The following is a 14,321-nucleotide window of genomic DNA, read 5'->3' as shown; positions in this document are numbered from 1 at the left end:
GGTTGACCCCAGGTCACTTTGTGGATTTCTCCTGTGTAGAAGTTTATACTCCAAATAGAAATGGAGATAAATGTGGAAGAGCTGGAAAATTGTACCGTGACCCAATTGAAGGAATGGTGTCAGCAGCAGGGGGTGTTTTTTAAGAAAGGCGCCAGGAAAGTTGAGCTGCTGACCAGTATCCGGGCATGGGTGGAGGCTCATTCCGGGGAGGAGGTAGATCCTGAGGGGAGTGACAAGGACACTGTCCTGGAGACCGCAACACTGTACTAGGCGGGAGGGGGGAACCTTTTAACAGGCCCTAGGACACCTTCCAGAGTGGGCAGTAGTGTCTCAGAGAGGGGTTTGACCGACGCCGAGTTAGAGGATAGGAGGGAGGAGAGGAGGATGAGAATAGAACTAGCCAGGATGGACATGGAAAGGGAGGAAAAGAGGTTGGCGCATGAGCGGACCATCAAAGAGATGGATTTACAAGCCCTAAACCTAAGAACCCCCAAATCAGAGAATGGTGGCAGCGATATCCAGACCAACATCAGGGAACCCAGACCTTACCTACCAAAAGATATTATGGCATGCTATGTACCCAGTGATGACATTGCCAAATGGCTAGCCGCCTACGAGGTCTCACTGAGGGCCCATGGGATCTTGGAAGTCCACTGGGGGGGTGGGTTATATAAATACATGCCCCCCACTGGCAGGGATACTTTGTTGGCCCTAGATCAGAGTGAACAGACCTACTACCCGGCTATGAAGACAGCGCTGCTAAGAAAGTTTGGGTTGACCCCTGAGAAGTATAGACAAAAGTTCCGGGGCAGCCACAAACTAGGCACGCAGAACTGGGTAGACTTTTTGGATTACTCCAGGAAGGCCCTGGAGGGTTGGGTGAGAGGCAGCGAGGTAGGGGACTATGAGGGACTATATGATCTCATACTCAAGGAACACCTACTCGAGAAATGTCTTCCCGAACTATGACAGCATCTGGTGGACAGCAAGCTGACCAGCCCCAGGAAGCTTGCTGAGGAGGCGGACATCTGGGTTAGTACCCGGGTGTCGACTAAGGGGACTGGAGGGGATTCCCAGAAGCATGGACAGGGCGCCCCCAGAAGAAAGAGGGAGGGGAAAATAAGAGGGAGTTCTCAAAAGGGCCACAAAATACTTCGCAAGGAAGGCGCAGAGGATTCATCCCTAAGAGTAACCCCCCTCGCAACCCTACCCCTGGCCAAAGCCAGCAGCCAAGGGTTGTTCATTGTTTTGAGTGTGGTGGTGTGGGACACTATAAGGGAGATGTGAGATGCCCAAAAAGACCACCCCCTCCCACTGGAGGAAAAACCCCGGGAATAACTAGTGTAGTGCTCGGGGAGGAGATGCCTTTGGTTAATGGAGGGGAGCGGGCGGGTGTCACTTTAGTGTCCCTGGGAGATAAGGAGATGGTTCCAAAGACCCAACTGCCCTCTAATACTACTAAGTATGAGCAGTGAGTCACCATCAATGGCCGTAGAGGGGAGGCTCTGAGAGACACAGGAGCCAGCATGACTATGGTAAGGAGTCAGCTGGTGTCTCCAGAGCAGGTCATCCCAGATGTACTCCATCCCGCCGTAATGGCTGACGGCAGATTGGGCCACTACCCTGTGGCTGAGGTTCCCTTTGAGTGGGGAGGGGTTGCAGGTCCACTTCGAGTTGCCGTAAGCCCTGCCGTGCCTGTTGACTGCCTGTTAGGGAATGATATGGAGCACAATGCTTGGAGGAGGGTGGAGTACCAGACTCACTCTGAGATGCTGGGACCCCCTGACTGGACTTGTGTCAGCACAAGGTCCGCGACGGCCCGAAGGGGGAGTTCACTTACGCTGGAGCCTGGAACAATGGCCCAGCCGGCTGCCAGAGAGGAGAAGGACAGGAGGCCGGAGGACCCTGCCCGACATCTCCACCTTGTGAGACAGATGGGCCACCTGCGGAGGTGGATCTGGAGTCCACAGGGGAGAATGTTGCTTCCCTGGAAAACCTACCCATCCCTACTGAATGGCATGTGGAGGGAGGTCCTTCCAGGGAAGAGTTCTGCGAAGCTCAGAAAGAGTGTCCTACTCTCGAGGGGCTGCGGCAACAGGCCAAAGCCCAGGCAGCAGGAAACATTGTAGGGAGCTACCGGATTTACTGGGAGGATGGGCTCCTCTACAGTGAGCCCAAGGCACCTGGCCATGGTTCATCCAGGGCCTTGGTAGTCCCTCAATGCTTTAGAGCCTTTCTACTGGAACTGGCTCATGAGATACCATTGGCAGGACACCTAGGACAGGACAAGACCTTTGCCCGGCTTGTCCCCCACTTCTACTGGCCTCGAATGAGAGTGGCGTCTGACACATATTGTCGGACGTGTGTGTCTTGCCAAGCCAGTGGGAAAACAGGGGTGAAGCTAAAAGCTCCCCTGGAACCACTACCTGTCGTTAGCACCCCCTTTGAGAGGGTGGGCATCGACATTGTAGGGCCATTGGATCCACCAACTTCAGCTGGTCACCGGTTCATACTGGTTTTGGTGGATCATGCCACACGGTACCCAGAGGCAATACCTCTGAGGACCATCACTGCACCTGCAGTGGCAAGGGCCCTGATGGGGATCTTCACCCGAGTGGGTTTCCCCAAGGAGGTTGTGTCCGACAGGGGGACTAACTTCCTTTCAGCGTACATGCGGGCTATGTGGAAGGAGTGCGGTGTTACCTATCGTTTTACCACTCCTTATCACCCACAAACCAATGGTCTTGTGGAAAGGTTTAACAAAACCTTGAAAGGTATGATACGGAGTCTACCTGAGAGCCTGCGGAGGAAATGGGACGTCCTCCTACCCTGTCTCTTGTTTTCCTACAGGGAAGTGCCACAGAAGGGAGTGGGCTTCAGCCCCTTCGAACTTTTGTACGGGCACCCTGTACGGGGACCTCTCAGCCTGGTGAAAGACGGATGGGAACGGACTCCCAGGAAGCTTCCCCAGGATGTGGTGAGCTACATGCTGGCCTTCCGGAGCCAAATGGCTAAGTTGTGGAAGCAAGCTTCCGACAACTTGGAGGCCAGCCAAGCAGTTATGAAAGAGTGGTATGACCACAACGCTCACCCAGTGGAACTGGAGCCTGGACAGAAAGTGTGGGTAATGGAACCTGGAGAGCTTAACGCCCTCCAGGACCGTTGGACAGGCCCCTTTGAGGTTTTGGAGAAAAAGGGGAAGTCCACCTATCTGGTGGATCTTAAGACCACGAGGCAGCCCCACAGGGTGCTGCATGCCAATCGCCTCAAGCCACATCATGAGAGGCCCGAGGTTGTCTTAATGATGGTAACCGATGGAGCAGAGGAAGAAGAAAGTGAACCTCTCCCTGATCTTCTCTCGTCCCAAGAAAAGGATGGGTCGGTGGAGGGAGTAATTCTCTCGCCATCCCTGACTCCTGAACAGCAGAGTGATTGCCGCCAGATCCTGGAGCAATTTTCTTCTCTGTTCTCCCTTGTCCCAGGTAGGACCCACCTGTGTACCCATGACGTGGACACAGGAGACAGCCCACCTGTGAAGTCTAAAATCTACCGGCTGTCGGACAAGGTGAAGGCCAGCATCAAAAGTGAAGTCGCCAAGATGCTGGAGCTAGGAGTGATTGAACCTTCTGGTAGCCCTTGGTCTAGCCCGGTGGTTTTGGTACCAAAAGCTGCCCCACCAGGCACCACACCTGAATTGAGATTCTGTGTGGACTACCGAGGCTTGAATTCAGTAACCAAAACTGATGCACATCCCATCCCACGGGCGGATGAGCTTATTGACCGGCTGGGAGCTGCTCAATACTTAAGTACCTTTGACCTAACTTCAGGGTACTGGCAGATTTCCCTTACCGAGGAGGCGAAGGAAAGGTCAGCCTTCTCTACACCTCAGGGACACTACCAATTTCGTGTGATGCCCTTTGGGCTCAAGAATGCCCCTGCCACTTTTCAGCGGCTGGTGAACAGGGTCCTTTCTGGAATGGAAGCTTTTTCTGCTGCATACCTGGACGACATTGCTGTCTTCAGTAGCAGCTGGGAGGACCATTTGCAGCACCTGCAAGCTGTTCTTCATGCCCTGCATCAGGCTGGCTTGACAGTCAAGGCCAGCAAGTGTCAGATTGGACAGGGGTCGGTGGTGTACCTAGGTCACTTGGTGGGCAGAGGGACGGTGCAGCCCCTCCAGGCAAAGATTGAGGCTATCATCGCCTGGGAGCCCCCCAAGACTCAAACAGAGGTCCGAGCCTTCCTGGGCCTCACTGGATACTACCGTCGCTTCGTGAAGGGGTATGGCACCATTGTGGCGCCCCTCACTGAACTTACTTCCAAGAAACAACCCCGACGGGTAGTCTGGACGGAGGCTTGCCAGCGAGCCTTCATGACCTTGAAACAAGCATTGTGTTCCGCTCCCATTCTCAAGGCCCCTGATTTTGCTAGAGAATTCATCGTCCAAACAGATGCGTCAGAACATGGCATTGGGGCAGTGTTATCGCAGCTAAATGATGAGGGCTTGGATCAACCCGTGGTCTTCCTGTCTAGGAGACTACTCCCCAGGGAAAGGAGGTGGAGTACAATTGAGAGAGAAGCATTTGCGGTGGTTTGGGCTCTGAAGAAGCTGCGGCCATACTTGTTTGGCTCGCACTTCCTAGTTCAGACTGACCACCGCTCCCTTCGTTGGCTGATGCAAATGAAGGGGGAGAATCCCAAGTTGCTGAGGTGGTCCATCTCCCTACAGGGAATGGACTTTAGGGTGGAACACCGACCTGGGACGGACCATGCCAATGCAGACGGTCTATCCAGGTATTTCCGCCTTAGTGATGAGGACTCCCAAGGGGTTGGGTAGTTCTCCCCACTTTCAGCTGGGGGGGACGCGTGTTAGACCTGTCTGCTTCTGGGGATACTCTAACCATTATTATTTATTTTTGTCCCCCTTAGCCTCCCAGAGTTTTTATTTTTATTTTTACATATGTCCATCAGGATTTTTCAGTGCTGTCAGGGGGCTAGGTGTTCCTTGGCTATGACGCCATTTTTCCCTCATAACCTGTGAGGCCTAGTCAGGCCCCTTGAAAATCTAGGGACCTCCAGAAAACCTAAAATGGTGTCCACCAACTGCCATAACGGACACTACTGGAGGACAGGTCCATAGGCTAACATTAGGGAACTTTCTAGAATCAACTAGAGACTTCTGCAGGTCTCAGGCCACCCTATATAAGGCCAGTGACCAGCAGCCATTTTGTGCTGACCCAAGAGTGGAGGAGTGAGGCAGTGGTGAGAGGAGGTGGACGCACTGAGAGCAGCTAGTTTGTCTTGGAGGCAGACAGTCACTTCAGAGGGACGTTCCCCCTTCAGCCTCTGACCAATCCCTCCCCATACATCAACTATTCAGAAGAAAAGCAACCTGCGTGTAAAGGAAGACTCTTCCTAGACTGAGCCCCAACGAATCCTGACAGGTCGCTCTGAGCTGAGGGCTTCCCTAACATTCAATTTCCCCTTGCCAACGCTCACCTACCAGACTGGAGGAGGAGCTGTGAGCCCCACGTTGTGAGCCCCACGTTGTGACCGGTGTCCTTGGTCGCGCTGAGAAGAAGGCGCGTGTCAGGGGAACTTTAGCAGCCTGGAGGAGCGAGTCGCCGCTCCAAAGCATGGTCCCCGTGGAGCCAGGTGAGGGGAGAGACTGCGCAGGAAAGCGGAGAAAGCACAGCGCCGGGCGGGAATACTAATCCCTCGCGCCCGCGCTGTTCAACCCTTTGCTGTGAGGAGGCGGATCGGTGGAGGCGAGGCCTGAGGGAGGCGTGTCTCAGAAGCGAGCAGCCTCTGTGTTCCGGCGGCCTGGGTGACGCCGCGGGAAGCGTCCGTTTATCGCGCACGCTCAGTGGGAGAGTCAGCGCTGCACAGAGGGATCGGAGGAGAACCGGCGGAAGGCAGAACAGCCCCTCGCCAGCGGAGCAAGTTAGTGCAACGCGCTGAACGTCAACGAGGCCCCCAGCGCTGTCAAGCGGAAGCGCGCCTGAGGAGAGGAAGATTGTCCAGCCCCCCCCTCGCGCCCTGCTAGCGAGCAAGTGCCTCGCGCTGATCTGCAACAAGGCCCCTTCGCCCAGCGCTGTCAAGCGGAAGCGCGCCTGGGCTGAGGAAGTTTATCAAGCCCCCCCCCACGCCAGCAACAGGCAAGCAGCTGGTTGGGGAAAACCAGGAATCGGGTGTCATCTAGAGACCTGTGGACTGTGGTGTACCTGCCACTAAGACAGTAAGGAGAGTGGGGGTGAGGAAGGAAGGTGCTGGGCCCTAGTGATTAAAGTTAAAGAAACCTTACCAGATCTAGCGCCAAACAGGGTGCCCTGACCATTTTGGTCCTCTTAAATTCTAAACTGTGACATAATAGATAAGGGGATAGAGATCATAGCCCTGTAAGTGTTAGAATAACCAGTGATTTGGCAGGTTCAATTGGTGAAGTATTGTTGACATTGTGTATTAACGTAAAGTAACCCTGCATAGTGTAAACCTAATGGGATTCTTTTAATTCCAAAAGAGTTTCATTTACTCATTACTGAATCTTTGACAATAGATGTGTTTTACTGTAATTTTTCCACAGCAAAGAAGAGTGACATGTATTTTTCCAAGACAAAAGTATAATGATTATTTCTGAGAGAATCTGATGTCATACCCTGTATAATTTGAATCCAAAGAGTCATATTATTTTTATAAAAGGTAACGGTATTTTTCCAAACATTGGTGTTGTGTCTTTTATTTTAGTGGTTCATCACTGAGTTACTGTGAGTGAGACTTGTAAGCACTTAACCAACGCCTTGAGTTTAGCTGTAGCCACTACTGTGCCAAGCTACCTTATGTAGACTTGGATATACTAGGTCCAACAGGCATGTTTGTGGGTTGTGAGCTGAGATTCCTTTTGTGCCAGAAGACACCACAGTCTGGATTATTTGAGGCCTCAAACATATTTCCAAGTGTTACGTAGGATATCTAGAACCAGGACCCTAGAAATTCCTAGGTCAGTGGCTTCAAGCAGAGGGTGGCAGATGGCATAAAGAGGGATAGTTGAGATGTTTTTTCAACCCCCTTTCAGAACCTAAATATGTTTGTCATTGACTGGTTTCCATAGTAATTAAAAACCATGATCCAACAAAGGTCCCACCCATCACTGCCTCTCCTCTGCAGCCCCAGTGTGACACAGTGCTTGTCTGGTGTACAGAAATGACCCAAATTAACATACTAAACTACCAACACCCACTACCCAACAGTGCTGAGATGTCATAATGCTGGCTTACAACACCATGCAGGCCTAGCATAACCCACAGTGATGACCAATGTTCACGTTTTTTTTAATTTTTCAAACTCTTTCTTAGGATTCCTTCACACTGTCTGTTCTCACCAGGCCATATAAATAGAACAGTATGCATTAATATGCCCATTGTGTATAAGAGGAAATGAGGATAGGCCCTTTAAAGGAGGATCTCTTGAAAACTATATCGCTAAAGGAGGGAATATGCCCAGGACTGTACAAATACTGTTTATGTTTACCTGGTTTAAAGAAAAAATGGTAAAGCAGTAGTCTGAGTGTGCTTGTTGAAGCTGCTTTGCCAGAGTTTTCCATTGCAATCTCCTTTCATGTAGTAAATATAGGTGGAAGGACCATGACCACTTACATTACAGACCCCCAATGCATACATATCAACATATTGGGAATACCTAAGAGTTGATATTAGAGAGATACATTTCAATTTTATTTTTTGTTAGCTTTCTTGATAATGAAGGAAAAAGGATGAGAAAGTTAAAATATAATTTAAATCTAAAAGTCTTGCCTCTGTTTCACAAGTTTCCGCATGCATGCCATTATGAACTAAGTGCTACTCTTCATGAGCTCATCCTGATCTTTTCGTGGTCTGTGTTCTCTGTGAGGAACAAGGCACCAAGCAAAGATCTGAAATTCCAGAGGCAAGGTCTGATAGGGCTGAACCCGAACCTCATATCACTGGCACAAGATAATACATTGGTCATCACTCAGTGCTGGCCTAAATCACAGCAAAGGGTCATTATCTGATAAGGTAGGTTTAAATATCAGTGTTGAGTAGTATGCACACATTTCTGGCCAAAGACCATACAGAATAGGTCAAGATAATTTAAAGTGCATTGGGCTGCATACATACTTCAGTGGGTCATAACAGCAAAGCTATTAATTACTGTGTTATGTCAAATGTGCAGAGGGAATCCGCACATATGGGAAGTTTGAGATTACTAACGAGGACAATGCAAGTACAAAATAAATACACAACAGATGGAAGAAGTACCATTGTATCATGTCCCACCTCTAGCCTCACCCATAGCCCCACCCACTAGCCGCACCTCTAACTCCATTTGATGAGTACCTGCACTTATTTTTTCCCTTTAAAGCACTGGGGTGCACTACTGGGTGCAAAGCTGTGCGAGAAGTGTGGAGCACTCCCGGCCCCCACAAGCTGCACCCGGACTGTGTGGGCCGCCACTGTAGGGCTTGCCGGGGCCCTCTGTCCATGGCAGCCCTCTAAGGCCACCATGATCGCTCTGGTGCTCTTTTCAGTTGGTTATCGGATGGTCAGTCTGCCTCGCTGCCACTGCAGCTGTTTGGCCTGCCAACCTCTCTCGCTGTCCTCGCTTCTGTGGTCTGTAATCTGGACCGGGAGCTGAGTCGGTGTCAGATAGGCCCCCTAGGCTACTGCACCTGCGTGGTTGTCCGCTGATCCCTTCCGGTTATTGTTTTTTGGAAGCTGTGGGTGCCGGAGCTGTGGCGCGGGGAGAGAACGGTCAGTGAGCAGTGAAACTGCGGGCTGTACTGAACTCAGGGCTCGACAAATTCACTCGACCGCTCGCATTTGCGAGTGAGATTGATAAAGGACCAGCTATTTTTAGGTCCTACTCGCCCTTTCTGGCGAGTAGGAATACAAACTGACACTTGACCTCTGCCTCTGAAAGCAGAAGAAATGTGACAAAATAGCAAGATTTAAAGGCATCTTTATTACCCGCAAAGCAAATGAGCAATAAAAATGCTTTTAAATCTTGTTAACTTGTCACATTTGCTCAGTTTTCAGAGTTTGAGGTCAAGTTCATTTAAGTTAGGTCGAGGAGATTTTGTAGTTTACTAGACCTGCAGGTCTAGAGCATTTTTTATGATTTGTCGGGCCCTGACTGAACTACCTCTCCTCTGGCAGCGTTTCGGTGTTTCCAACAGCTCTAGCCTCACCACTAGGGTGACTAGATTCTCAAAACAAAAATCGGGGACAGGTAGTTGACATAGAAGTAGGACTACGGTTTGCAGTAACCATCAACATAAAAGTAGGACTATTTGATAGCTGTCAGACATAGAAAAAGGACTACAATGACACCTCCCTCCACAGACCGAGATGAAGCATTACAGACAACAAATCTGAGGTCTTTTATTGGCACCCCGCTTCTTTACGCAGCAGCATTAGTACTTTTTATTACATTTACACTTTTAAGGACTATAGCATATATTTGCCAAAAATCAATAAAACATCACAGGCTAGCAAACGCCAGATTTACTAGCTTTATCAATGCTCGTTTCTATAGTTGCGCGTCAGCACCCCATAAAGTACAACTCACTAAAGTTGCTTAGTTGCTCATGACAGAAAAGCCTGGGAGTTAAACTGCGGAATGCTAAATTGCTGAAGGGCAGCCAATGAAAAACAGGGACATTTCTGTGTTTAACTGGAACACTGTTTGAAAACAGGGACATTTTAGTCACTTGTAGACAAGTGTCGGGACACGAGGACACTTCTCCAAAAACGGGGACCGTCTTGGGAAAACGAGGACGTCTAGTCACCCTACTTACCACCTGTCTCTCACCTCACGAGCAGCAGCAGTACGGGCTGCTCAGGCTTCACTTTCAGTCCGCTCCTCTATGACTCCAGTGGAACAAGCCCCCACTCAGCCGCCTCGGACTGGACCTGTAGCATGGTAGGAGCACGATAGGAGCGCAGGTGCAAGTGCTGGCTGTCCGCTCACAACTCGTCCTAGCACGCCCCTTCCTCCATCACAGCTCGTCACTTCCTCCACATACAAGAATAGCAACTCGCATTCCTTCTCAACAGAGTGAGAGCAATCTATGGATACGTACTCCTGTCTAGAAAGGACCTGACCTGGTGGTTCCGGCTGAACTTCTTTTAATGCAGCAAGACCAAGCCTGATTTGCCTGCTTCTATTCTCTCTCTAGAATTGTATTGTGGGCAGAACAAAAAACGCACTAGAGGGAAGCCCCAAGTAATCACCAGCCGTTGGCATTAATTCAAGCACTCCACCAATCACTTTTATTTTTCTACGGAGGTTCCACCTCTTCATACTGCTTTGGGGCTTTCTCATAGGGGTGGGGACTGTGACACCTTTGCCTTGTTAAGGCGTCATTAACCATATCCAGCAGTAATCAATGATGATCACAACAAGGTTGAAATATAATGTTTCGCATTTTATAACACTGTTATATGCTTCTCCATATGCATTATAAATTGAACTAATAAAGGGGAAAAGGCTGAGTTGACACAACTAAGTTTCAAGCTCACAGCATGCAAACCATTTGAGCACTGTGGTTCTCCGGTATTGGTGTCTTTCATAGATTCACATGCACCCGCCCACCTCGCCTCAGAGGCTCCTCCGGCTATAACGTTGGTTTCACTCCTGTGCGAGAAAATCTGAGAGCCTGAGTTTCGGAGGAGAACATTCTAGTGGGTGCTGACGCCTGATTGGCTGCAGTTTGGTCTATACAAAATGACTAGGATAGTCATGAGTGTGGAAGTTTTTACACTGTAGCTTAGGGCTACTTTACTTCCTAGTTGGTTGTTACCAAGGGTTTTGGTTTCTTATATGCAAATTATTGCTTTTTTATGTACCGTGGGACTCCCACTCCGATGACTGGGAATGATTCAGGCATGTGAATCTATGAAAGACACCAATACTGGAGAACAACAGATTACAGGTAAGTAACTATTGTTCGTATTACCCATGAAAAGACATTCCAAATTGACAAATCCTTTTTCACGTTGCTGCTGCCGGCCATGTCTGATGCACTAAGGAGATCCCTGGTCATAATCTTGCAAAGGGTAGCCATTAATGTAATCTTGTCTGAAGTGACAACTATTATAACACTACCATACTAATAATAGAATTGGCTCAAGGCGATTTTCATTGAAACCAAGTAGCTCTTACAAAAGAAATGGTTGGAGACCCCTGGAGAAGAGCTACTTCTTAGTTAAGTTTGTTGTAGCACATCACAAATGTGGAGTAAGAAAACATGTTCCCACTGTGAATGCACCTTGAACTGTAACTGACACACCATCGGTCAACACTTGCATAGCCCAGAATAAATCATTTTGAGATTAAACAAAAACTGGAACCCTAAAATGTCTTTGAAAAGATCACTTGACCAGAAAATTGTACATAAGGGTAATAAAACTACAAAGACTATCTAGACCTTTTATGAAGGTAGACATTAATCTCTCAGTAGTCATTTAGATAATTTAATACAAAATGTTCTATGATTGTGACCTCTTCAAATAATACTTTGTTCTTAAACAAATGATCTATGTTATGTCATAACATGTTAATGAGTTACTGTTTTTGTTCCATTTCCTTTTAATATTTTAGGCCTCAAATATCTGCATTCAGCTGGCATTTTGCATCGAGATATTAAACCAGGGAATCTTCTTGTGAACAGCAACTGTGTTCTTAAGGTTGGGTGTTTTTTACTTTTTTGACTAATTTATAAAGCATGTGGTACTTTTCATATTTTTCCTATGTAAACATAGGGTCAATTATAAGAAATGCTTGTGCTTTGAACATTAAATTCTAGATCATGGGATCCTTGTATAATAACCTTTAGAATGATTTCTGCAGGTCTGGGGAATCCAGAAATAAATATATGGACTGTGGTCTCTGAGTAACTGGACCAGTACCTGTTATGCAATTGACTCTCAGGGTATGCGTTTTCTAAGCGTGGTCTAAGCACTCCAAGGCGCCCTTGGGAGGAAGGTGGATACAGGATAGTGAACGCTTGGTCACAACTCGACACGCAGGTAGCAGCAGAAGCAATAAATCATTGTCTAGCCAAATACTCACTTTTATTAAAAAAGAGGTCTTTTAAATGTACCTCTTACCAACAGAAAGGAAGAATACGACATTCACAAACAATTGCACAGCTCCCTCTGTGGCTTGGGGCTCAAGTGTTTCTCTGGTGGTTCCCAGTCCCATGCCCTCCTCCCTCTATCAGTCGTGGTTACTCCAGTATTGGAACTTTTATAGATTCACATGCCTGACTCATTCCCAGTCGTCGAGATGGGAGTCCCCAGTATATCAAAGCAGCAATGCAAAGCTAGTAAAAGACTAGAAAAAATAGGGCAAGGCCAATTTCAGTTTTGTAACATATCCCTCTCCTTTTGTAAAAGAGACCAAAAGAAGTTCTTAACCAACCCCACCTTCTATAACCTTCCTGCGAGAATGTCAGACCTTCAGATTTTCTACTGTACATTGTGCTAGGGAGTCTCCACTGAGCTTTGCTCAGATTTTCCTTAATTACTATCTTGCAAGATTTTTACTAAACCTCTTTTTCAGATTTATACTTATTGAGCTTAGTTTATCTTCTTTACTTATGGATGACCTTCATAAGGACTGTTTCTACGGCCTGTATCCTGACCGCAAAGCCAAGGATTGTAAGGTATGTCGCACCTTCTCCAGTAATGGGGTGTCTTTCATAGATTCACATGCCTGAATCATTCCCCGTCGTCGGAGTGGGAGTCCCACGGTATATAAAAAAGCAATAAAATGCCTGTAATAACCAAAAAACCTTGGTAATAACCAACCAGGAAGTAAAGTAGCCGTCAGCTACAGGAGCAAAAGCTCCCACACTCATGACTATCCTATTCATTTTGTATAGACCAAACTGCAGCCAATCAGACGACAGCACCCACCAGAATGTTCTCCCCAGAGGCTCAGGCTCTCAGATTTTCTACCGCATGTCGTGTGAAGGGAGTCTCCCTGAGCTCTGCTCAGTTTCTTCTTACTTTGGTTGGTTTTTTACCTTCTAAAGATGTCTACTTCAAAATCCCTTTTTAGGGCTTGTGATTCCTGTGGAAAGCTAAGGCTGTTCAAGGAGGATCCTCACAAAAATGTATATATTGTTTGTATCCTGATCATGAGGCAAAGGAATGTAAAATCTGCAGAACCTTTCCTCAGAAAACCCTCAGGGACAGAGAGGGTCGTCTTCTCCTGTGGCTCCAGAGGATAAAGGACAAGGATAACCCCGTTTCTGAGGTAGGGAGCATCGCCTCGGGGTCTTCTGTATCCTCTAGGAAGAGGAAAGCTGATGTTGAGGTAGCTTCTCCTGGGGCGAAGGTGTTGAAGAAAGCCCAATCCTCTCAGGATTCTGGCATGCCTTCCACTTCAAAGAAGGTTTTTCCACCTGTAAAAACTGATCCTTGTACGCCCTCAAGGAAAGCTGGGAAATCTACAACATCCAAGACAGCTTCTCAAAAGATTTCACCTCAGGCTGTTCCTTTGACCACTTCAGTGTCAAATACAGCTTCCCCATCGCCATCTCCTCATGTGGCCACCTTTTCAACATCTATGGTGACTTTCTCCTTACCAAAACCAGCTATGGTGATGTCTACAGCCTCCTCACCGTCGACGCTTGTCCACGTCCAAGTCCGACCTATCGCGTCGTCGAGGATAGTGCCATCTACCGTCGACGTCCCACGTCGACGAGAATCTTGAAGGTACCGTTGACGGTTGCTAAGTCGTCGACTCGATCGTTGACGAACATCTTGCCGTCGACGAAGTTAGCCCTACCGTCGACGACATCCCCGTCGACGAAGTTACCGCTGTCGACCTCGTCGACGAAGACACCGCCGACGACCTCGTCGACGTAGGTACCGTCGACATCCTCGTCGACGAAGAAGATACTCCCGTCGACGGCCTCCTCATAGAAGAAAAAGACACCTCCGTCGACGACGTCATTGTCGACGACAATGTTACCGTCGACGGCCATACTGTCGACGAAGATTCTGGTTTCTCAATCGGATACAGGTTTTTCACCGTAGACGGTGGTACCGTCGACGCCCCCACTGTCAACCTGTACTGAACTGCAAGTTTGGTCATCCAAGCCAATACTTCTGCCTTCACCGTCGACCACAGCTTCATTCTTGGAAAAGTGTGAATCATCTCTGACAACTCTGTCTCCATTGAAACTACCAGAAAAATTGCTAGATTCCGAGGAAGAGGCATCTTATGAGGATGATACTTTCCGCGCAGCCAGAAGCCCATCTGAGCTGCTAATC

The 14,321-nt window shown here is 48.5% G+C and overlaps 1 protein-coding gene across 1 annotated transcript in view; it reads left to right on the top strand.

Annotated features, from left to right (window-relative positions):
- Nucleotides 1–14,321, top strand: part of NLK (nemo like kinase) — a 933,583-nt gene that overhangs the window by 506,508 nt on the left and 412,754 nt on the right. The window contains exon 5 of the mRNA XM_086954551.1: nucleotides 11,638–11,723. Within this exon, the coding sequence (XP_086810677.1) occupies nucleotides 11,638–11,723 (86 nt within the window). The remainder of the gene's footprint in view (nucleotides 1–11,637; nucleotides 11,724–14,321) is intronic.

This window comes from Lissotriton vulgaris, chromosome 2_1 (assembly GCF_964263255.1).
Source record: "Lissotriton vulgaris chromosome 2_1, aLisVul1.2, whole genome shotgun sequence".
In the NCBI taxonomy this organism is placed as follows: Eukaryota; Metazoa; Chordata; class Amphibia; order Caudata; family Salamandridae; genus Lissotriton; species Lissotriton vulgaris.
The sequence above is the reverse complement of the archived record's forward strand: the minus strand, read 5'-3'. Positions and strand labels throughout refer to the sequence as shown.